At 41.6% G+C, this 24,519-nt stretch overlaps 1 protein-coding gene across 1 annotated transcript in view; it reads right to left on the bottom strand.

Annotated features, from left to right (window-relative positions):
• Nucleotides 1–10,123: 10,123 nt before the first annotated feature.
• DCBLD2 (discoidin, CUB and LCCL domain containing 2) overlaps nt 10,124–24,519 on the bottom strand; it is a 46,435-nt gene continuing 32,039 nt past the window's right edge. The window contains exons 8-15 of the mRNA XM_055803305.1: nt 24,139–24,354; nt 22,420–22,544; nt 18,322–18,469; nt 17,780–17,947; nt 16,722–16,815; nt 16,290–16,339; nt 14,439–14,576; nt 10,124–13,385 (exon numbers count right to left, since the gene is read on the bottom strand). Of these exons, the coding sequence (XP_055659280.1) occupies nt 12,943–13,385; nt 14,439–14,576; nt 16,290–16,339; nt 16,722–16,815; nt 17,780–17,947; nt 18,322–18,469; nt 22,420–22,544; nt 24,139–24,354 (1,382 nt within the window). The 3' untranslated portion in view covers nt 10,124–12,942. The remainder of the gene's footprint in view (nt 13,386–14,438; nt 14,577–16,289; nt 16,340–16,721; nt 16,816–17,779; nt 17,948–18,321; nt 18,470–22,419; nt 22,545–24,138; nt 24,355–24,519) is intronic.

Genomic DNA, 24,519 nt, shown 5'->3' with positions numbered 1-24,519 from the left:
CAGATGTATAAACTGTAATTGTGCCAATGGGTTTTAGGCTGTAGCTTGAAATCCATCATTTGGATTTCTAAGCTCGTAACTTCACCTCAGGCAACCAGTGGAAAGTCAAATCTTAAATAAAAAGGTCAAGAGTTCTTTTTTAAAGGGAGGTGAGAAAATTGGAATACAGAGCACAAGCCTGTTGGGCATTTTCATAATTTTTGGCTTTTGGGGGGGTTTTGATTGAAATGGAATGTTTCACACAGCATAAGTAGGCTTAAGTTTCTTAATTTGGGATTTGCCATGAAACTTACTTTGTTTTGTAAGGAATTCTTATGCCTACCTAATAGGTGATAGTGATCATGTTGTAGAAAGAAATGAAGTATGAATGTGTCAGGTGTAATTTTAAGTGTTCTCAGCTGTTGACAGATTATTTCCCATAACGCCTTCAGTTCAATAATGCTGAGTTCTGGGGGGGGGAGAAATGTTCTCTTCCTACAGAGGGAGTGTAATTTTAAAGTTCCCAGAGTGTGCCAAAGTTGGCTGAGTTGTCCCCGTTGAGGATCCTGGGCTTTACCTCGTTTGCCCGAGGCTGGCCGGTAGCTCGTCAGCACGCCAGCGTGCAGAGGCCGCCTGAGCTGTGTGGCGCAGCGGCGCCTGTGCTCTCCTTCTTGTTGATCCCACAAGGCCCCAGCCACTGGACCGTCAGCACACTGGTGTGTTTTCCTCAGCCAAGCGTCCCCCAGAAATTATTTTGGGGGGATGCAGGCAGGCAGAGCCTTAGAGCCTTCTAATTTCCTTAGAAATTAATGGAAAAGGCAAGTCTTTTTTATTCAGGCCTTTAGCATATTTGTACTTTAGACTTCACTGTGCCAAGAGTAAAACCACTTACCTTTGTTCTAGAAAAAGGTGGGGGGTTGACGCCAGCCTCATCTGAAACTTACACCTTGTTAATGGGACGGGCATAGCAGTGGGGAAGAAGCTGCGATCATCTGAGCCCCCCCGCAAGGTGGGCTTGGTCAGGTGGCAGGCAGGGAATGCTGGAGCTGTTGGCTGGCACTGCCGTGGTCCTGCGACATGGCTGGGGGCTGCGGGGTGCAGGCATCCTGCCAGTGCTGCCGATCGGGGCGAATCGCAGGTTTTCTGCTTCAGCTGGTCTGGCACAGCTAGCGCATGTTCCCAGCAGTGGAGCCCATTGCTGCCGCCCTGCTTCCCACTGGCGGATCCTTGCTTTGGTCAATTTGCAATGCCGTGCCCCCCAGCTCCTGGGGGAGGGCAGGCCATGCACTGGTGGCTGTGGGGCCCAGCTCCCTGCTGGCTTTCTCAGGGATGCCCCCCATGAGAGTGCTGCCTCACACTGGGCACGGGGAGCACTGGATGAAGCTGGTGCTTTGGGTGGTCCCTTGCCACCAGGCCTGGCAGCTGTGGGTGCCACCAGAACCTGCAGCACAGCGGTGCGGGGTGCTAAGCGCTTGGCACTGAGATGACAGGACTCCCGCCTCTCCTGTGTGGGGATCCACACTGGGCACAGCCTTGGAAGGGATCCTGGTGTTGAAACAGACCTGCCATGGTGCTGTGTCTCTGTGAACAGAGTACAGGTCCTTTCTCTGTTACTTCTTTTGGCGTTTATTATCAAGACAACAGCTTTTTTGGACCTGTATAAGAACAGCTGCTGGGAAAGCAAGCCCAGCAACCCCCAGATCACAGGCAGTGCTGGGCGAAGTCAGTAACAGGTGAACAGCCGTGAGCAGGTCTGTCTGGGTTGGTACCGCCTTCATGCCAGCTGTGAGCTGGGCAGGGCTAAAGGCAAGGCAGATACAAGACGATTCGATGTGACAACTGCATCCCAGGCAATGCACCATGTCTAATCTTGTATCTGCTACGTCGAGATTTACACCACTCAATCAAATGTCTGCATCCATTTCAGCTGTTCCAGATGCCTTTATATGAAAGAGGCACATTTGGACACAATTTGTTCTTCACTAGAACGAAAGCTGGGGAAGTTGGTTTGTTTGGTAAGGCTAAAAAGCCATAATCCTCCCTCTGACTTGGTTCACACGTAACTTGTGTGATCCTCACTGATCAATGAAGTGCCTGAGAGGGCAATTCTGGATTGATCCTGGCATTTGCCAGGCATTAGTCCTTTCCTTCCCTAGTAGAAAAGTAGGAATTATGTGGTTCCCTTATTTTTGAGGCCTTTTGAATACAGTTTTCATCTGAAAGTAGTTATGTTAATAAAAAGATACACAGTCATGTCTAGTAATATTACTTCATGTAAGTACAAAATGCTTTTTTGTATAAGTAATGATGTTCTGAGCTGATTAATATCTCACTTGATATGAAAGCAAAAATTTTTATCTTTCTTGTTTAAAGCTAAAATAACCTACATTCAGAATTCAGGGAATTTTCAATTTGACTCTGTAGGTTTTTTTGGTAAGTATTTACCATTGCATATTTAGATTATACCATGAAGGTCTTTGGTAATCAACCTCCAGGTAGCTGGTAATAGAATCCACTTGGTTTGTTTCCATGGAGTTGTCAGTGCTGTGAAGATTTAATTTTCCATTCATGGCAAAACTGGCTTGCAAGTGTACTGGAGAAAACCCAGTTAAGACAGTGGTATTTTTATATAATTGGTTTGTAGAGAAAAAGTGTGGTTTCACATGCTATTTTTCCCCAAGGGCTTGTTTTTATTTTGTAAAACATTGTAATACTATCTTGAAATAGAACTACATAGAGCGTATAACTATATAAACAAGTATTGTACGTACATTCTTGGTGCAGGTGTTTATAGAGAAATGATCAGTTGAAGAAAATCAGCTTTTCTTTTTAATGTTAAATTTCTGTTTCATTATGTGTGAAGCTTCATGGTAAGAAGACATGCAAACCATCTGAAATCATACTCAAGCAAAGTCTGAAGGCATGCAAAAAGGAATAGCAGGTAAGCATTTTTTTAACTATACAAGTGAAGATCTTCTGAAAAATACTTGTGTGTGAACTGCAGAATTAAAAATACTGAATTTTTCAAATGTATCTGACAATGCAAAATTAAAGAGGGGGAAAAAAAAAACCCCTTGTTGAAATAGTGTAAAGTTGTGTGTACAGCCCCTTGGAATTCTTCTGTGCTGGTGTGCTGGGTCTGATGAGTCCTGTCTCCAAGGTCCTGAAGAAGTCTGACATTTTACAACTAGTTAATTTTTCCTAAATAAAGCCCTAAATTAAAGTGTAATAGTGTGGTTCCCACAGGAAAACAGCTTCCTCGTTCCCCTCGCTGTTTGTGCCAACAAAGTAATTCATCACTAGAGAGAGTTTTTAAACTGTCACTTGTGGAGGCGGATTCAGCTGGTGTATGGCTGGCCGTAGCTATTGGAAAGGTTAGGTACCTGTCCTGCTGACTGATACCTCAGAGAGGTCATTGGTGGTGGAGACTGACAGAACAATAAGCATCTCAAATGCAGGTATATGTGTTAAGGAAAAAGATCAGCTATACCAACAAAAGATGCTCTATGCCAATATATGTTAGAGTCTCTTGGTGTCCAAATTCTGGCATTAGAGAAAATAAAAAGCTGATAGCATCGACCACAGCTGAGACTATGGGAGGATCTTTTCAAAATGTATTAGAGGGCTGGTAGCATGCTTATGGAAAAAAATATTCTTGGAATTATTTAATGGTAATTCAGTCATACATGTGCCTTGTAAAAATATCCACAAGTTTTGAAAATGGTAATACAGTTGTATTTGAAGTTGTCTTTGAGGTCAGTTCAGTGGGGACTCATTTTTGCAGGCAGCTTTGTAAGTACTAGGTATCATGTGGCTGTGCGTTTCACTGTTGTATGAGTTTAAAATCTGATACAGATGAAAAACCGTTAAAACATTTGGAATAATGAAAAATGGTTTCAGTTTCTTGATAGTGACACATTTAGTATCTGCAACTGTTTGGAGTGGGAATACTGCCAGGGAGGTCTAGTTTTATGAGGAGAATTTTTGTTTAATAATCAGCATTCTTTTGCTTGCTTTATGTAGGAGACTGGGTTTTGTGTGTATAGTTTCATCTTCCTGTTGTGTTGAAAAAATGCTATAAAAAACACATAAATTATTCTTCTTTTGCTGTAAAAACATAGTATTATTGGTTATAATCTGCTGGTAGGAACTGGAATTTTGTTAAAATGTTGAGGTTTTCTCCTTTACATCAAAAGTACTGGATTTTTATCCCATTTAATTTTGGGAAATGAAAGTAACTGTCAAAATAATACTGTGTTGTGGTTTGCTGTGATTACCAAAAAGCTGGGCTGGAAGACAGCTCTGAAAATTCTGGAAGTTCATGGTGCTGAAGGAGTGGTGTAAGCGTTTGGTTAACCAAGTGCCCCGTGGGTTATTACAGCTATGTAATATGTGCTTATAAACATCTTCAGGAATATAAAATAATAAGCTAGGCAGCTGGCCATCAAGGCTAGTAACAGAAGGATTGATGTTAGGTAGGCATAAAAGAAGGAGTGATAATAGAACACAACCAGGACTTCACAAGCATCAAAAAAAACCCCCCAAAAAACCAAACCCCAAACCTTTCTGGAAGTTAGGAGAGAGCTCCCCTGGAGCCTGCTGGTGTTCCGCCCCTGCCATACCTTGCCTGGGCAGGTTCTAAGACAGAACTGTTGCAGTGGCTTGCTGGCCCTTGCCCCACTGAGATCGGTAATGGCAGCTGTCCTGCATTGACCTGCTTGCAAAATTGGTACGTAAGGTTGCGTTGGGGACCTGGCTGCTGCTGGGAGAGAGCATGTCCTCATCAGAAGTGTCACTTACTTGAAGCCTGAGGAACTTCATGGATGCCAGGGGAGGGGGAGCTTTTTGCATGTGTTACACCTGAAGAGTTTGTCAGTATTTGGAAAACTGCTCTTCACCACTGATTAATGAATGGTTATTGGTGTTTGAGAAATAATTTTGTGTCTTGAACAGCTTAAGGTAGTGAGATTTATCCTGTAGGATTGAGCACTGTATATTCTAAGTAGGGCAGGTTTATTGATACAGTGTGCATTGTGCCAGGTGCGACGTAAGCCAGGATGCTGAGTAATTCTTTGGGGACAGTAACATGAGGTCTTTTTGCCCACTTGTCTGAAGGAAGATGACTTTCCAGGATTATAGCTAAAGTGCCCTTATGTGGGCTGAGAACTACGAACCCTGTTCTGGCTACCTTTTCGCATCAATGAGTTTTTGGACCAGTGCGATGCTTTCTTGTTGCATGAAACTGCAGCTAGAAAATCTCTTAAAGTTATGAAACCTTTATTTGGGCTTTACTGAAAAATGTAAGTTTTTGCTCCCAATGAATCAGTCATCTCGGGCAGAAGGAGACATTGGAGTAAGTTATCTTTTAATATAGAAGGCTTAGGGACTTCCTTTGGGATTTAATTTTTTTTCTCCATTTTGTTTTTTTGTTCCAAAATTGTCATCACAAAACCTGAAGAAAAGAGCAGAAGCTTGTTTGCAGTATTTTCTCTCAGTGTCTGGAGAATATTCTGATTTTTGTTCTATAAATCCAATCCTGAATGAATCCAGAATATATTCTATCATAGCTGTTTTACATACACAAATGAGTTTACATTTTTGTGTGGTTTTCAGTTCTGTTATTTCTGATACTACTACTATGTGTTCACAGCAGGACCTAAAAACAAATCTCAGCAAGCTTCCCGTGAATCAGAAGTTTTCACTGCTGTGCCAGGAGATTGAACCATACATCAAATACCAGTTCCAGACAGGTACTGTTCCATGTCTGTGTGCACTCCCGTTTAAGATACTGTTACATGCTAGACTGCAGTGAATGTAAAACATACGTTCCTATTTCAGTTCCTGTGCAAATTATATAGCTTTGTGAAGAATCCTCTGTGGGGTAGAAATCCAGGTAGATTTCCCTGGACCTCTACTTACAGTGAGCTCCTGAAAAAACAGAAAGGCTTTTCAATTTAAAAAAAAAATGGAGCCACTTTAAAAGGAGAGAATCAAAGTTAAGGTAAAACATAGACAGGCATCATAAATGCCTTGTGTTCGTGCAGTGCCGGTGTCAGCTTTGTGTCAGTGTGGTTCAGGCTTCAGTTTCGGTGTTAGGCTTCGGTTCAGTGCTGCCCGGGCTTTGCACTCTCCAGCTTGTAGGCTGCATCTCTCTGCCACTCATGCTGCAGTGGTACCTCCCAGCTCCTTCCCACAGTCTGTCGTCTTTACAACACCCTTTCTTAATGTCAGTGGTAGAATTTGAAATGTAGATAAATGCAAACAAACTTTGTTCTTATTTTTTCTGGTCAGCTTCTTTTTGTATGACAGTTGGTGCCTGTTTTAAAGTCTTATACTGAGGAGTTTTCCGGTGGTTCGTCCAGTTTTCACCTTTCCTTTAAATTGAGTTGACTGCGGTAGAGCAGAGATGACTGTTAAAAGTAAGGTTCTGTTTTCTCTCCCTTTGAAGTGTGAAGGACTATAAAATATCACTGGTCTTTTTGGTTTCTTTGCATCAGGCTGTTAATTACTTTCTTTATTGCCTGGTAGAGGTATGTGTGAAACTTGTCTGCCTTTTGATCTTAAACTACAAAAACTACTGTTAAAGAGCCTTGTCATTTCAAATTCCCTCTGCTGTTTTCTTTGTAGCCAGTCCTCATTTGTTCCTAATAACTGCTACGAAAAACTCTCTTTCTTGTCTCTTCAGTTCATGAAATGCAAAACAGATAGCTTTTGATGACTTTGGCAGCTAAGGAATGTCATTCAACTGTTGAAACAAGGTTTACCTTTTACATGGATACTACAACCCTCCAGTGAACACAGGACTGCAGAATTATGCCATCACTGGCAGGTCAGGGAGTGCGACCAGCTTTTCAAAGCTGTGAACATAGATACGTGTGTTGTGGCAGTTGTTCCACTGCACTTTATCCTCTGTCTGTCCCCACCTGCTTTCCTTTCCTGAGCAGACTCATGAGAAGCATTGAGAGAGGCAGCACTTTTATGCATTCCTTGCACTGATGGAAATTCTTGACCACGGAGCTTTTACAAATCCTTTTTGTTACCATTTCTTGAAGGAATTAAGGCTTTCTGCATGGTCTGTCTGCTGTGCGCTCTCCTTTGCCAAAAGTCATTTGCCTTTTTCAGCCAAACTTGAAAAAGGGCAGTCCTCAGGCTTTTTGTTTATTTATATAAAAAAAAAAATAAATAATTGTATCACTGGATGAAGAGAACCCTACCAAGTGCTCCCCACTGCAGAGCAGCAGACAGAACTCACCTACAAACCTCCCATTGTGCTCCAGCTGGTCAGGTATTTTGACGGAGAGCGTGCACAAGGAGACAGAAGATTGTATGTCACTTCCTTCAGTGATAACGCAGTGCAGCAAGCGGAGCTCTTCTCAGATGGAGAGGTGTTTTAGCACATTACTTTTCTTCTCCTGTGCAAGTGCTAGGCATCTTGGGTAGTAAGAGAGTTAGCTGGCGTTAATTTCTCCCTTTAGACAAAAAAACAAACCAAAACATGTATTTCTTTGTAACCAGGCTCCAGTGAAGTGTGTATAGGAAGAGTAATAAAGAATAAAATGTTACAAGTGCACAAGAGGGGATTTAGAATTTCTTCAACACATGAAAAACCATTCCCAGCGTAGATATTTTAGGTAAGCTTATTTGTACATTGTGCTAAAGAATGAGGAATGCCAGGCAATCTTTTTTTTCCTCCCCTACAAAAGATGAGCAAGATGTGAGAAAATGTTCCGTACTTCTGCACACCTCCTCCACAGAAATCAGGTTCTAATCTCGGATATCCTTTCAGCGGAGAGGCAGTTGCTCACCTGAATTGCAGGTGACTTTGCTGGATGATGCAGTCCCTTCCTACCTCACGTTCACAGCCTGGTGGTTGTAAATTGTGCAACGGGTACCTACAAAATGCAGGTTGCAGTAGGGTAGCAACTTAACGTGCCTTGACATTGTTGCTGGTAGCCTCCTGAAGGCTGTGCAGGTAGAAATGAGTTCTAAGGTGGAATTTTTTTCCTTAAACCAAGTACCATTGTGTTTGCACACTGACAAAAATAAACCTGGTAACTTTACACTTGAGAGGTAGAGGGGCTTGGCTGTGGGGGGCAAAGACACGGTGGATTAACAGCTCAAAGATATGTATATACCAGTGTAGGTAAAATAACGTGGCCTCATGACTGCTCATGCTGAGAAAAACAGCTCTGCTCTGGTGTCCACTTTACTTTCCCAGCATAGTTAGGGGTTTCTGGGGAAACAGAAAAAATCAGCTAGTTTCTAGAAAAGAATAGCGCTAATTCTCCACATGCTCAAGTTTTCATTCTTTGAGGTGTTTTTACTTACAGAATATTTTGTACATATTGGGTCTCAATGTCTTAAATGTTAACAGCTGATGTGCTTTCACTTGCAAAATACTCCCTTCGCTAAACAGGAGCTTTTCCACACAAAAACTCCTTCCACAAAATGCAAGAACTTCTAGAAACGGTATGACAGTAACTCCCTGTGTGCTTTTTTCCTTAATGTGAAATGAAGTCATGATTGGTGCAAGAACTTCAAATGTTTATTAGTAGTGGGTTTTAATACTGATGAGACTTTTTGTGGGAGCAAACAAAACCTTTTCCCCGAGTCAGTGCGTGGCAGTGCCAAGGGGCTGTTCTGGTGCTGGCAGATGAGCAGGTGATGTCCCCTCTCAGCCCTGGTGTTCCCTGTGCCTGGGGACACCGCGGCAGGATTCTGGCAGCTGCCAGGCACAGAAAGTGGGGTGCTGCTAACCGTGCAAGTACCAGCGAGCCCCTGCAGCAGCCGGGACGTACTGCTTCCCAGCTGAGACACCGCAACAGTGTCAGACCACTTTTCCTTACCAGAGCTTTAGCTTAACTTCATTACCAAATCCTACTTTTTGGTAATTTCTCCTAGTAATAATTACTTACAACTTTTAAACATAAAAGGTGTAGGCTACTTACTTTAGAGGTGAGTAAAGTGACAAAGCATTGTTGTCAGTAACAAGGCTGCCTTTGGGGTTTTTGGTACAGGGAAAAAAACAAACCATGCAGTTACTTACTGAAAGTAAAGCGGTACAGGCAGTCTCTTTCAATCTACTTTTGAGAGGTTATAAAGTAAACCTACAGGGTGGCTTGAGATATACTTATTTCTGAGACTTCTGAAGGAGCATTCTAATGCCTTTGCTATATAAAGCATGAATCCTTTGTTACTAATAACATTCACCTTCTTTTGCCTTTGTTTCAGACAAACTCATGTACTAGAATAGTCCTAGTTCCCTCCATCACCCAACGTGTGGAAAACCTTACACATGAAGCTGACAGCCCATGCTGAAGCAGCAGCATTTCAGGTAAGTTGTGTTTCAGACAGAACGTATGTCTAGCAGGATGCAGAGACAGCTCAGGAAACAGCAAGTGTTCTGCCTTGCACAGATGGCATCCCACCAGAGAGCAGTCCGTCTAGGACTGGTCAACTACAGCAGGGATGCTCGCAGGCACACTGGCATTCACTTTCTGAAGACAAGTCTGCTTGTGAAGTTACAAAGATGTTACAGTTTGACAAGCACAGGACTCAGGAATTAGGCTCTTATACCAACCTTGTGCTCACAAAAGAGCAGCAATTATGATTTCCTTATTTTAGGAGCTGCAGTGCCAGAATTAAGAGAAAGAAGTGGAAAGCTTTGAAAGCTTTTCTCCAGTAACTGGAAGACACATGTGGTCTAGTTGAGGAATAAATTAGCAGCCCCTCTGCCAGTATGGAGGTGGTATGCTGCCTGGGAGATGGGGCGGGGGCTGTCTCTGCACCTGAGTGGTGGAGCCTGCCTCTCACGGCACTGACCGAGGGCAGCTGCCTCGGCCTCTCATCACCCAGGACTCCAGGGCCAGGTTCTGCCAGCTGCAGGGAAGCTACTACCGGGGAAGCTCCCTCCTGTGAGTACCAGTTGCCCCTGAGCAGCCTTCAGCCATGAGGAGTCTCTGGTGCTGGGGCAGGGACCGACCCAGCCTCTGTGGGTGGCTGCTGAACACACCCACTGCCAGGAGGAGGCAAGGTGGGCATAACCCACCCCCCACCCCCAGCTGTACCATGGTAACTCATAAATAACCCTTGCATTTCCATACAACAGAGGAACTGGATATAACATAGGTGTTAAATGCAAACATACTGAGTAATACCTATGTACAATTTATTTAAAATACTTTTAAACATACATATAAAACTCCCTCACTATTTTTACAGTCTAAGTTCTAGCAACATATACAAATACTGAGCAACTACAATACATGCTGAGGTAAGAACATACATTCTGGGAGAATACTCGAGTCAAACAAGATTGAAATACATTTTATATGCATATGTCTTCACGCATAAGACAAACCGATTATATGTACCTCTGCACCTACTGGAAACAGAAGAATGCTGATCTTACGTGTGTCATGCAACTTACATTTGGGGATCAATATTTAAATTTGTAGCATACATTTTAAACCCCACTGTTACATATTCAAATTTATCTTCTTAGCCCTAGCAGATAATGTGTTCAAAGCTGAACGCAGGGAGCAAAACTTCAGCCCAACTTCTTTCAGAAATGGACTTAAAAGCATCCACCCCAGTCAACAGCTTATGCTGCTCAGATAATGAAGCTGCATTATGGTTGCTTAAAAAATGACCCACTGTAGAGAAACTGTTTAATCCTTATACCATCTTAGCCTGCAGTACATCCACAGTTCTACCATACCTGGCCTACAGTAAAAATTAAATCCAGGCATGTTAATTTTACTGACTTTAATACATCCATTTATTTTTATGGCAGATTAATGTTTCTAAGCCTAAACTGGTACAGTTTCAGAATGCAGAGGTTTCTTAACTTGGCTGGAATAAGTATGCCACATCTTCATGCAAACAAATGACCTCCCACCCCTCTCAAAATCAGCTCTGATAATTTCAAAGTTGTAGTTGCTGCTGATGGGTAAGAACATTTCTTACCTGTTTAAGCAAAACTACAAAGATTGCAAACTCGGTCTATCAAGCAGAAAAAGTTGCAATAACATCAAAAGTAAAACTATAGGCAGGAATTCATTTTACATGAATGGGTCTTATATACCACCCTTACTTACATTCACATTTGGTCTTAGGCACCCAATTCTAAAAAACAACAACAAAAAAATCATTCTCAATGAATGATGAAAAAAATGTAGAATTAGGTTTTAAGGTAGCACAGAGCATATAATAACATATTCTAGCAGGCCACAAGTAATTCTGGATTACTGAGTTTATCTATAGCCCCCCTGTGCAAACAAATGATCAAGTGTTAGATTAGGATACTGCTCTAGTATAAAGATACAGTGGCAGTCCTCAGTGTTTTACTTCCAATCTGGATGTTCTCCAGCTAGCTTAAGGACCCCGGGCAGTAAACAAGGCTGAGTTGAGTTACATCGCAGAAACAAAGAGTAACCACCGAAGGCCATAAAACTGGGCTAATGTGTAGGTAGGGAGTAGGTGTAATTTAATTCAGCATCTTCCCAACAGTGCTGTTGTTACAATAAAGCATTTTTATTGTGGGGTTTTTTCTACTGCTTAGGTTAAAAAGCTGTGCTTTGTTTCTAATAAGACAAAAACGGCAAATACAACATCTGAACTGTTTCATTTTTTGATTACCGAGCTAAAACCAGTCTACATTACCCCAAATGGAAGACTGTGTTCAGTCTTCTGGCAATGTTTTCATAGTAGGGAACACACTGGAACATTCAAAGGATGCAAATTCCATTAAATGCTTCTGAAATGGACACTCTTTGGAACAGTACTGCTTCTCATGCAAAGGTTTTAGAATCTTTTGTACTTCTAATAAGAACAATAATAAGAAAAGCCTCCTAAGGCTAAGGTTTTTCAGTTGTGCTGAAACGTACCATATGTGCTAAATGTGTGTGTAACACAAACTGTGCACCATTAGAATATTTATGTGCTTCCTTAAGCACTCACAAAAGTATATACACATTCCTCTTTGCCTAAGCTCCCATTTTAACACACAACAACAGATACCAACCAGGGGGCAGGGAGGTAGGGCAAGGTAGGCAGAGAGGGAGCCTCGGTCACCTTGACCACCTGGATGCTTCTTGCACAGTGACCATCAGGGAAGTCTGAATTCAAGGCAGATACTATTCAGAGTAGCTGTCCCTTAGTACGGCAGTATGTAAAAAGCAGTTGCTACGTAGTGTGCTTAGATGACTTCATGCCTCCTGGATCCCTAGGAATGAACAAGACTGAGTGGCTTAAGGAGATGAGGCAGGAAACAGACTGTACAGGCAGCAGATTCCGGTTTTGGAAGGGTAACAGAAATGACAGGAACCCTCTAAGGAACACACAGCTGATGATTCCCTAATCCTGTGAACAAAAGCTAAAATAACATAATTAGAATCAAAGTGAGCATATGCCATGAAGTTAATGGGATTTTTGCCATCAGTCCTGACTGATAGTAGTTTTTAAAGTCCAAAGTTGTGTAGGTATTTTGTAGGGTAAAACGAATTTTAGAAGCTGTAGAGCTTACATATAGATCTTAGAAAGTTAGGAGCTTTGGGTTTTGGTGTCTGTTCCCCACCCACCCCACCCCACCGCCCTGCCCTGAAATACTATCAATAGCAAGAAATTCTTGGCTTTTGTACTTTAAATGGTTTCTCCCAATATATCATTCACATCTATGAATTACTGAAGTTGATCTTGAAGAGTTCTTCTCCCGTGTCTGACAGACAATTGTACAGTAGTAATAAAGAAGTCCACCATTTTGCAGGAGACAAGCTGTTAATTATATATACAGCTTAATGAAAGGCAGAATTACTGGTTTCCCTACTCCAATACCACATCTTTTGATTCACCATTGTATTAGTTAAGACTAACAATATCAAAACAATGCGAGTAAAAAATGAAACTGTCAACTTTATGGAACTGGCTTTTAAAAACAAGCCATCATTCTGCCTGACTTGTGAGCTAATTTGCTTCATCCTTGCTCCCAGTGGAATGGGCCACACTCTGTGGTACCTGGTACACCAATTCAGCAGTGACACCTGGCCCTGGCTGCCCCTTTGGTGTGTCATACAGCACCTGTGCTGATGATGTGCTGTCTGTCCTAGATAAGAGTTTATTGTAAGTTCCAACCAGTGGAGGAGCTTGATTTGCTGCAGCTTTGAATGTGGAAATTGAAGGAACGGCAAGAGGTGTGCTGGCGTGGCTGGACATGTCCATGACTATTGGAGTTGCATATTCTGGTCCAGTTACAGGTAGTGGTTCAGCATATGCATGGTAAACTTCTTGTATGGGTGAATTGTAAGGGTCCAAATCGGCGTAACTTGCTTCTTTTCCTTCCTCTGGTTTAAAAGTTGATCTCTGATGAAGTGTTCCGACAATTCCCCCTACCAGTGGTTGAGCATACTCTTGTGTTGGAAGCCCCAACAAAACAAAAGAAAAACACAGTTAATGGAGTGGTTTTTTTGCAGTGGCATCACATTAAATGCAACCTGTCAAATACAACCTGTCAATAGTGTCACAGAGATGATTATCCTAGATCAAACCAGTGGTCCACCTCTGTCCGCCAGTGCCAATTGATTTGGGAAAAGTCATTTCCACCCAACAGTTAAAGCCATGGGGATAGCCACAACATCCCAATTTCTCAGTTTTATACTTTCCTTGTGAGCTGCAATTTCCCATGCTGTAAATCTGCCTCAAAACAAAGTTTTCTGAAATGTTCTTCCCTGCAAAATTAGAATTAAATGAAATTATCCTGCCTGGCTTTGGATAAAGAGTGGCCCTTGGGGCAGAGGGTTTGTCCTTCTGAGCGGGGGTGGTCAGCTGAGATGTTTTAGTTCAACAGATAATCAGTTAAGCTGGAGGTGACAAACCTGCTTAGCTGGGTAAAAACAGAGAGGCAGCCAAAAAGAGAAAAGTAATTTTGCCTGCTGTGAAGCCATAATTCCTGCAGGTCTGTGTATTTCTGCCATCAGCAGGTAAGTACAGAACCAAAGGCACATCTTCGTCCAATGACTGGCTTACTAAGGAAAGGGCATACGCCATTAACAGTAACGCTGCCTTTTCCAGAGCAAAAGAATGACTTAATCCATAAGAGTCCATGTAGGGAACCAAGTGCCATGTTTCAGATTTGTGCACAAAGGTAATGGGGTGAAGTTATTTCCAGTGCATGAAAATATAACCAAAAAAAATCCTTCAACCCTTTATGGGGTTTAAGAACAAGTACAAGTAAAGAAACTTCAGTGACTGCATTAACTTGGGAAATTGTCTATCTACAGTACATCGAGTCAATTAATACATACTTTTATGATACTCAGGAGAACAGATTTGAAAAAAACCTGCATTTTAAGAAATGCAACAGAACTATTCATTTCTCCTCTGTTCCCCAAAACAAACAGGAAATAGTTAAGTGTAGCCTATATACATGTAATTACACAGCCCACAAAAACAGTAAAATGTACCTGCAGACTCTGTTTGCAGCATTGTTGGGACCTCTCTTGGTCTTAGGTGACTAATTTCACTGCTGCTGTAGCGTACAGGAGTTTCTTCATGTTCTGCTGATTTGGTCGGGAGAAACTGCTTCATTCCTTTCCACCATCCTTTACATGGATTTAAAAAAACCCCAAACAAACAAAAAACAAAACTGCATATATACTGTGTTTTAAGCTACTAAAATATTTTTACACCACTTTCTATTTTGTAGTAGCAGGTGAACAACTCAATTACCAGTATTTGTATGACCCTGAGGTTACAAGACGCTTAACATTTTCTGGTAGACTGAAGATTCAGCGGTGACAACATCACTCTCAGCCAGTCACCTTGCCTGAACACACCCCCTTCACACACCTGCAGAACTGCTGCAGTCTAGTAAATCCATCCCCAAATGTCCACTGGCAGCAGTGCTGGGGCTACTCATGACATTAATTAGTTCATAAAATAAAACACAGAAAATACTACGAAGTCAGCCATGATTACAATTTGTAAAACAAGTATGTACATAAAATTTTAGACAAACTCAGTCAAAACCTAAAAGTACATTTAATTCATGTAGCTTCTCGCTGCCAATGCCATGTTTCTAATTCATGTTGTTGAAAAAGGCTAATCAGTGAGTATTTACAAAAAACTGAATAAAGAGGATTTTAACTTCAGTGGAAATGCAAAGGAGTGACTGTGGTCATGACCATTATCTCAAGAGAAATTAGGGAGGGCTGGCTTTGTTAGGTTCCCCCCAGTAGCCAGAGCCACTCTGGTTTTGCTGACCATTAACGTATTTCATTCCAGCTGTAAGAGACCATCCTGCAGGTAAAGCCCAAGAAACAGGAAATTCAAAACCACAGAACACTGTTTAGCAAAATCTGACATAGCCTATGGGAGGGGATGGACAGAGGTTCCACAGGAAAGCAGAGCAACATTATTTTGATACTGCGTTTTGCCAAATTTTATTCTAAAACAGGCTTGCATACTAAACATTTAAATTTAAGCAAACAGGAAAAAAATCTGTCCTCTCCATTACTGCCATCTAAATACAGGACACTTTGAGTTGAGTCTAATATTCTAAGACAGCAATGCTATGACCTACCAGAAATGGACATGTAATAAACAAAAATTGGGTCATGAAGAGGTTTCTTGTCTAAAGGATAAGGCAATACTTAAAACGCCAGTGAGCAAACACGCAGATCTGGAAATTGTCAGCATGAGGCCAGAGCCGTGGAGCACAGTCACACAGCCAGTACAAACCCGGCTGCTGCTGCAGCCCCGTACGCTGGAACAAGCGTTTTCAGGACACTTGCTAAGTGCTGCTTGGTGGAATTGTCTGATGTCAAGTTCATGGGGCACAAGACGGTAGGATGGAAAATATGCCCGAAAGGGGATCGCTGCAGGCAATCCCACGTGCTTACTAGGGCAGTGAAGAAAGACAAACCCTGACAGACTTTATACACCAAGATGAAAGGGTTTTTTCCAGGACCAAAAAAGTATCAAACAGATGATTACCAAACATATAAAGACATTCCTCAGAAATTACTTTTCCCCTCATGTTGTGTAATTAAGAGGTTCTATACTTCGTTTACTAAAACAAAAATCTGAAGCTGTAAGCTCTTAACAGGAGACAAGGCATTTTCTATTTCTGAAAAAAATAATCAGGGAATGAAGCAGCTAAGCCTGTCCAGAAAAGAAATTCAGTGTTCACTATGCCTACATCAGTTAGCACTGAAGAGGCTTCTGCTAGTGGAAGCTAACTGTGCCACTGCAATCCGAAATACGCATCAAACCAAAACCACCAAGTAAAGGATTTCATAAAAGCATTTTGTTACCTGCACGATCCCAGTAAGGCAGATCATAAGTGCCCTCAGTTTTTTTCTTGCTGTGAAAAAAAGAAACAATGGGTATTTTAGCTAGTTTGTTGGAAGATGTGTTAATTAACTACAGCAATGATCACTTTGGCTGTAACTGGTCCTCAAATTTAAAAGTATAAGCACCAGTAACCTGGCTTGCTATCACCAGTCTGCTGCTCCTGGAGAAACCAGTTTTCAGTAAAAGCATTTCTAATGAAGAGTCACAAAAAGACGTTTTCACTGTCCTTGCTATTCAAGTGAGCATTTTCTCATAGAGAATACAATTGTGAAAAAAAATCCTTCCACCAGTGTAGACCTTGTAGTTCCCATAGCAAGATACATGCAGCATTTCATTCCCACGCACCAAGCCACCAGTCATTTAAAGCACTTTTCATTCATCTGTTCATTTACCGGTTTCTCCAATGCCACGCACAAACTAAGATAAGAATCAGAGTAGTGAAGACCATCACCAGTACTGGAACCAGAACTGCTGCCAATGCCACATCTGAAAGCCATTAAATTAAGTGGTGTCAGACAGAAGAGCTTCTCATACATCAGTTTTTAATTTGAAAATTACTCAGGTAAAGCACACAGTTTTCATGTAGTGTCTTAACACCAAATCCCCCAGCTAAGCTACCCCGCTGAATGCTCCCAGTCTAAATGTCAATTAACATCCACCTCTTCTACATGTATGCACAGCTGGGATTTTTGCAAGGTTTTTCAGAGTCAACAGATTGCTTTAATAAAGGTGAGTGGTTTTTTTTTCTTTTAGAACAATGTATTTCAGTATTAACAAGGAAAATCAAGTGAGCCCAGGAATACGCAACCACTGAAGTTTTTAGTTCCTGTACGAAGTACTTGTCACAGAGTGCCTTAACAGTTAACCACAAGCAGTGTATGCTGGGTCTGCATGTGAAACAGGACCATCCCTGCCCCTGGCATCCAAAGGTCACTTCACCCATGCCTACATCTGCAGGGAGCCCGCTCCCTTTCCTGACAATTTTCTTGGCTAGACAAAATGATGATGCCAGGTGATGTTTTTTGAATTTCATGCCAACATGACTGCTCCATAAAAATTACCTATGTTGAAAGCATTTTGTCCTAAGAAATTATCAAATTAAATAACAAAGCAGCTACACCTGATTAATTCTGAAGGGAAGTCCAAGTTGCAACTTCTTCTGACAAAATTTATTCCTTCATTAAAAGCTGAACTCAGTTTGAACAGGTTTTGAAAGACGGAATTTACCATATGCATAAAACTTGGCAGATTGGTTTTGTTTCTGCACACAGTATGCAACTGTACATTTTTTACGGTATGTATATGTAATAACTGGTAAATATTAAAAAGAAGAGATTGATAATATGCTACAATATATTGTTGAGAATATTTAAATTCAGAAAGCACACTTAATATATACCAAAGTACTGTAAGGACTTCCCAAACACTTCTACTGCTTAACTGTGGATACCTTTGGTTACACTTGGAGTCACTGTGGTATTTTTTATTTCAGGTGTGAAAGTTGTTTTGTCTGTCTGCAATGAAGTCTTCACTGAATGAATAAAGTCTTCACTACAGTCATCGTTCTTGTCAATCTTGTTCGGAGGTGGCGGTGCCATGGTGATTTTAGGAGCACGCCCTTTAGAAGAAAAGACATTATTAAATAATAAGTTTATTGAAGTGGTCGTTTTCCATGTTCCTTTTCAGGAGAAGAGAGCTGGAACACTTTGCTCTAAAGCTTTTGTTCATGTTACAGAATGACAAAAAAAACCCCGTGAATCAGTAACATGGAAAGCAAGTGACTGGTGTCTTTTGAAACACTTATTACCTTGTTTACGCCTATACAGGGTTATCTTCCAGGTTAAGTGTAATAGCTTTGGAAGAAATTCAGAAGTATCAGTTACAGAAGGATTATGCAGCTAAGAAATACTTTTATCTCATTGAAAATATTCCCACAATGTAATCTTTGCCAAATTGTTTCACTGCTTGTTGAAAGGTTTTCAGTTGCCTTACCTATACTAAACTGACATCCTAGCAATTCTACTTTCATCGCAATTTTCTTGTGCCATTTTAAGGGGTTAATCCTAAAAAAGCGTGCAATAATAGGTGGAATGAAATTATTGCGAACTTCCTGGTACAATTCAGTGTTCCCTTGAAATACCTAGAAAAGGAAGGGGGAAAAAAAAAAAAAAAAAAAAGAGAGGGACAAACATTATGTTATACAAAAGCAATAGCAACTAAGTAACTACAACCGATTTTGTTGTTTTATTTAGGGTAACTACAACCAATTTAGATATTTTATTTAGGAAAAATAAGTGGTGCAGAATGCTGAAAATTCACCCCAGAATGGTGCTGCTGCCTGCACATATCCACTCACTTTGCCCTATCAAATATATGACTAAATAAAGGGGGTGGGGGTGGGGCGGGTGTACATGTATACACGCAACTACTTCAGAATAAAGGCACCATGTAATATTCTACCGCTGCACCCCAAGCAATGCATGCTGTTAAAGACATCATGTTTATGGCACCGAGTAATTCTAACTCAGTCCTTTTTGGTATTTTGCACTTGCTTTTCAAATATATATAGCAAAACAAGCAGCTGTGACAACGTGAGAGCAGGAATTCTGTGGTGCTGGCACACAGCCTGACAGTTTAAGCACCGTCTGTCTGGGCATGGCATTTCTTGGAAAGCGCTGAGAGAGGCAGGCAGGTATGCAATGAGCCTGTTGTCTAGCAGCTGCTGGCTGCAAGGGCTGCACCACAAGTGAAACAGGGCTCGGCTCGGACTGCAGGAGCACTCGGTGTCACCAGAGCCAAGGGCACCGGCTCTGCACCAGGGATGGGTGCTGGTCTCCCACTGCTGGTCCTCACACACAAAGAACTCATAAAAACGTGACCATCTGGTGAAATGTACAACCTGTAAGCCTATAGTTGCAGTATGATGTGGTGTAAGCACGCTGACAAACGTACAGCCAACTACAGGTTTTGCACCACCCTGCTTAAAACAATACAGAAACTAAGCCCAGACTCCAACCCAGCAAGCCATCCCATCTCCTCCGGGAGGACTGGTTTGGTATCGTGCCTTTGGGTAGGAAGTGAACTTGTCTCTCCACGTTCGTGGGTAGCACTTGGGCTCTGGCTCCGCAGATGCAGCCCTTGGGTGTTATTGTGACACATCTCCATGGAGGTGGCAGTAAACAGTAATGTTCGGTTTTAAAGCACCAGTAGAGACATTGCAAATCATGCTGGACATAACACAGAACAGAATTAGGGCACTTGCCTGAAAAATAAATACTATGAGTTTTGAGTTTTCTGCTCACTCACACCACTTGGTGAACAGTAAAGCATCTTGCCACTCTTGAGGGCAAGCCTATTTGTGTGACAGCTGATGCGTCCGCATCAAATGGAGCAGTGGAGTTATTTAGCACCTTTCCGATCAATGCAGATCAGTGGTGTTTCAATCTTGATACCCAAAATAGAGCTTTTTGTATTGCACCCCTGTGTTTAGGTTTTTGTAACAAAATGAATACAATATCCCTACAGGTTTGAGAAAAAAAACAATAGTTCCAGGAAACTATCCATTCAAAAGCCCAAACAACTCCAAGTGACTCTTGCCTGGGCTCCCTGACATACAGAACCTGTATCCCTTCCCAGAAGATACACAAGCCTCATTACTGTTACTTACACATAAAAATTTTGGTTTGTCCTTACTCATGTTTGAAAGCACTGACTGATCAAATAGACACATAAGTCAATTTAGGCATGGAAACATAATCTGGTAATTTAAATGAAGTACCTCAAGTGTACTGGTTTTTCTACACCTGAAATTAGTAACCAGAATTTTCATTTTTATGTATCTAAGTAACACTATCAAACTCACTGCTAACCCATTCACGTACTGAACACCTCGTGTTTGCCTTCAAAGCGTATAGTCTCTGCTCGTCCCCCACTTACTGCAGTGCAGATGTACAAACACATGGCTCTTGGTGATATTTTTCCTGCTCTGAATTTAAGTTTATTGTTCTTAAATATACTTGCTAGCAATGAATGAAGACAGATTAAATGCAGAAGTCTATGGTGTTGTTTTGGAAATAAATGAGTAATACAAAGCAGTCACAGTTTCTGTGTCTACAGAAGACAGGGTTCCAATGTACACAATGTACAGCACCTTCTCCCCTTAACTAGGGCCCTCGTTATTTTATTTTATTTTTTTAATGACAGACTTGTGGCTACATATCTCCCCAGAGAATTATTTGTTTTGGTTAAAGATGCAAACAAGAAGTAAAATACAGAGGCAACTGTTTGAGGGGATGTGGCCTGCCCAACCTGCTGCACTGTCTCCTTTTTTGTGCTGTGCCTGCTGGTGCCCACTGCTAAAGGAGGGCGGCAAGCTGCATCTGGCTACCTGAGCCACAAATGCAGAAGTTACAAATTAGAAAAACAGATGCCCAACACTAAAAATTAGTCTCAATTCAGGTTTCTGAGGCTAAGCCTGTAACAGCAAAGGCCACAGGAATCATTAACATTGACTATTATCGTCACAAAAGATTAACACTAAATTAGTTCTTTACTCCAGGCTTTTATTAGTCAAGCTTTTGATGTCAAGTGTTATGATAATAACTTAACTTTACCTGCAGCTCAGTATTTTTGTTCATTTATTTTTTTGGACAAAAAAAAAAAATTGCTTCTGAGCTCAAGACAGTGCAAGTTTTCTTGTAAGAAATTACTTTCGTATTGCATTTACTATCAAACTCTCCATTTGCCTCTGTGCTGTCAATCAAAACTTTTCCAACATGCAACTTTCCCATTTTTCCCCAGTTCAAGCATTTTATCATCATCTTTTCATATAGGAAAAATTTAAGAAAAGCTTTTCTTGAGTACTGACAGATCTCTAGAAGCAATTTGCAAAGAGGACTATAGGAAACCCTTGGAAAGGTTTCTAGTGTCCTGAACAACGTCAGGAATTTCAAATGTCTTTAAAAAAAAAAAATGGGGAATAGCACCTCCTGGTTGGTCTGGTGGGCAATTATGTCAGGCTTCAAGAAGCCTACCTGCATATACATCCAAAAGCAAAGCTGTATCAAGTGAGATGATGTCAGACAGAGCAAAAATCTGCTGGTTTTGAAGTTCTGAAGCCCCAGAGATCAACCATGCCCAACCCTTTTTCCTGTCATTTAATGACAGCTGGCACTAACTGCATATGTACGGTTCTTCATGCATTGTACCTAATGATATAGAGAGGGCAAAAAAAGATCTGTTTCTGTAATTTCAAGCTCCGTAATTTTTTTCATTTCATGAATTTGCAAGAAAAACAATATGCTTAAATTAAAAGGCAACAGCTGCAAAGGTTTTCAAAGAAAATAAACTAAACATGAAGCCTAAATCTAGGTGGCTCGCTAGCTGAGATTTTATTTTATGGCCAGAAGAGGGCACTGAAAAACTAGCAAAAGATGCTGGATTAATTTTTTTTCCGTTTTACTACTTCATGTTAACAGTCTGTTAGCTCACGTGTAGGTCCAAAAAGATGGACAGGCCTCCTTAGGACCCATTTCTAAAAAGTCACTAGGTTATTAGTTACTATTACGTGTATGCAATACTACATGTATACATGCAATACTACATTGCGTGGCAAAGTATTTTGCCATCTGAACATACCATTTCATTTTTTAAGGAAACCCCTCTGCAAGGGCCGATCTATTACACAAGCAAGAAAATTACCAGTATTTTGTCATAAAGTAAGATTGGTAGAAACATTATAAAAGATGGAAAGTTATACAACCCCTAAGGTTTATTCTGTAACCACAAGAGGATAAGAAAGTAAACCTTAAAGAAATCTGTTTACTCTTAAAGGGACACAGTGCCAGACAGCTCACCACTACCAAGGGAAGTTTCTTGTATAGAGCATTCCCACCCACAAATAGTAATAAAAATAATCTCTGAATTTCAGGACTGTTCAAATCCTTACATATTTGCATATTTTGATGTTATCTTCTGTATAGATGCTGAAAAGGAAAGTTACTTAATGTTTCCTCACCATACCAAAACTAGTCTCATTTACAGGTGTGACACCTCCACAGAACGTACCTAGGAAGTATGCGGTACTTTTACCTTATCTTTATCCATGCCAGGTTCTCTGTATACTGTCCATTTCTGTGCATCATCACTGTACAAAATTCTGTAGGCTGAGACATAATAGTAGAACCCTGCTAAGGTCGATCCAGTAGTTATAATACCTGTGAAAATTAAGGTGCCTAATTAGACAAAATACTAGTACCAGTTTGTAAAAATTAATTGATCAGCTTTTGAATCCACAGTTACACAGCTGGAACCTCCACTGGTCCAGTTACATTTCAAAACGTTTATCCAAGGGGCCAGGGTCTGCAACTTCTACAGTGACAGAAACAGTAATAATTTTACTTTTATATTTGAATTCTCACGATACAACCTCGCTAAGCACTTTTCCCCTACTTCTTGATGGAAACAGCCTGTTCATTTGACCACGGCCCACTCCTGCCTCAGCTGCCGGGACAGCACCACTCTTCCCTGCTTTTGTACTGCCAGCCTAAAGGGACCACTGAACTTCCTACAGCTGACACCAGCGCTGCAGAACCACTCACACAGGAATTCTGTTTTGTAAAAGCTTATTAGCACAGAAATTAGAGTAATGTAAAATCCAAACAGTCCCCAGGGAGGTAATAACAAAAGGCTGCTGGCAAACCTGAGTTGCTTAATGACAGGAAGCCAAGCTGCTGATGGCAGGGTGTGCAGCTGATCTTCCAGAGACCAACCACGCATGTGAGAAAGAGACAAATCTAAACTGACTGAATGAGGACATTTCACTATAGTCTTAAAGCCCAGGACTCTATGAAGCATACTTTATTTTTTAAGTCAGATTGCAAACACACCCATTAACAACAATGAATCACCTCTGAACAATTAAATCAACATAGAAAACAGAATAACATCAGCACAGAAGATACAACAGCTGCACTGCCACTAGTTAAGGCTACCCCTGAGGTTAAACCCAGAACGCAAACGCCTCAGTGCTTCACCATGGGCCACACTGTGACCAACAGGAACAGGTAACTGTGAGCTCACTCGCTCGCCCAGCTCCCAAAATGTGAAGCAAACCATCCAGAGCGGATTGGGAAACAGCACCTCCAACCAGCCGTCTCTCCAAATAAACACAGCTACTAAAATCATGATGGATGGTCCACCTCTGGGAAGGAGCAGAGCCTGACCTGGGGCCTGGCTGCATCAGTCTGCACTGTCTGGTCCATTTGCTGAGGGAAAGCACAACAGACTGCGGAGGGGCCCCCCATCCCCAACACTTGGCCCAAGCCCCACTTCAGGCAACGAGGCGAAGGGGAGGTTGCCAGCTGGTTTCCTTTGTCTGCTCCTTATCCCACATTGCACTGCAACTGCTCCTATCTCCACTGTTGGATTCATTGTGGCCATGACGGGCAGCAGGGAAAACCTAGACACATAAGCCAGTACACTTGCATCAGAGGTACCAGTGGACTGAGCTGACTGGATATGGATTTGTACCTCCAAGGAGACAATCAGCAGGAAACGAGAAGCATCAAGGATCCAATAAAACCACAGGAAACATTTCAACAAATACTGACGGAAGAGGCGTTCTCTACTATGCAACTCCACCTGTTCAACTCCAGGCTCCCCAGCATATTAGCTAGGACCTGGGACCACATTTGCTGTAATGGTAATGAAGTGTCACTTGGACTTTGTCTAAGACCAAGCACTGGAAAAAAGGAAGTCAGTAACCAAACTTTTTGAATGCCGCTTAAAAGCCACATCAGATTCACCTACCTGTTACTCTCTTTTCTTTATTCAAGTCAATCTGCAACCACTGATGTTCATCACTGATGAAAGCAGCCCAAGGAGGACCAACCCTTTTTAGCCTGGCATTTTCGGGTTTCCACATGTCCACTTGTCCTGTTGGGTCAGACCTCTCCAGAATAGATGATGCCGTGATCTGGGAATCAGGGATTACCCCGGATTCCATCCCTAGTGTCCCATAGCAACCTGAGCAACAGAAAAGGTGAGGAATCAAAATGAAAATTCAAGTTACGCAATTATTTTACCTGCTTGGATTTTAAGACTTTACGTGCAAATATTAAACTGCCATCTAAATTTATTCCATAAAATCACTACCAACAAATCACACCATCTTCTGCTTTCTAACAGTGA

Source organism: Falco peregrinus, chromosome 4 (genome assembly GCF_023634155.1).
Source record: "Falco peregrinus isolate bFalPer1 chromosome 4, bFalPer1.pri, whole genome shotgun sequence".
NCBI lineage: Eukaryota > Metazoa > Chordata > Aves > Falconiformes > Falconidae > Falco > Falco peregrinus.
This window is presented reverse-complemented; position numbering and strand designations above follow the sequence as displayed.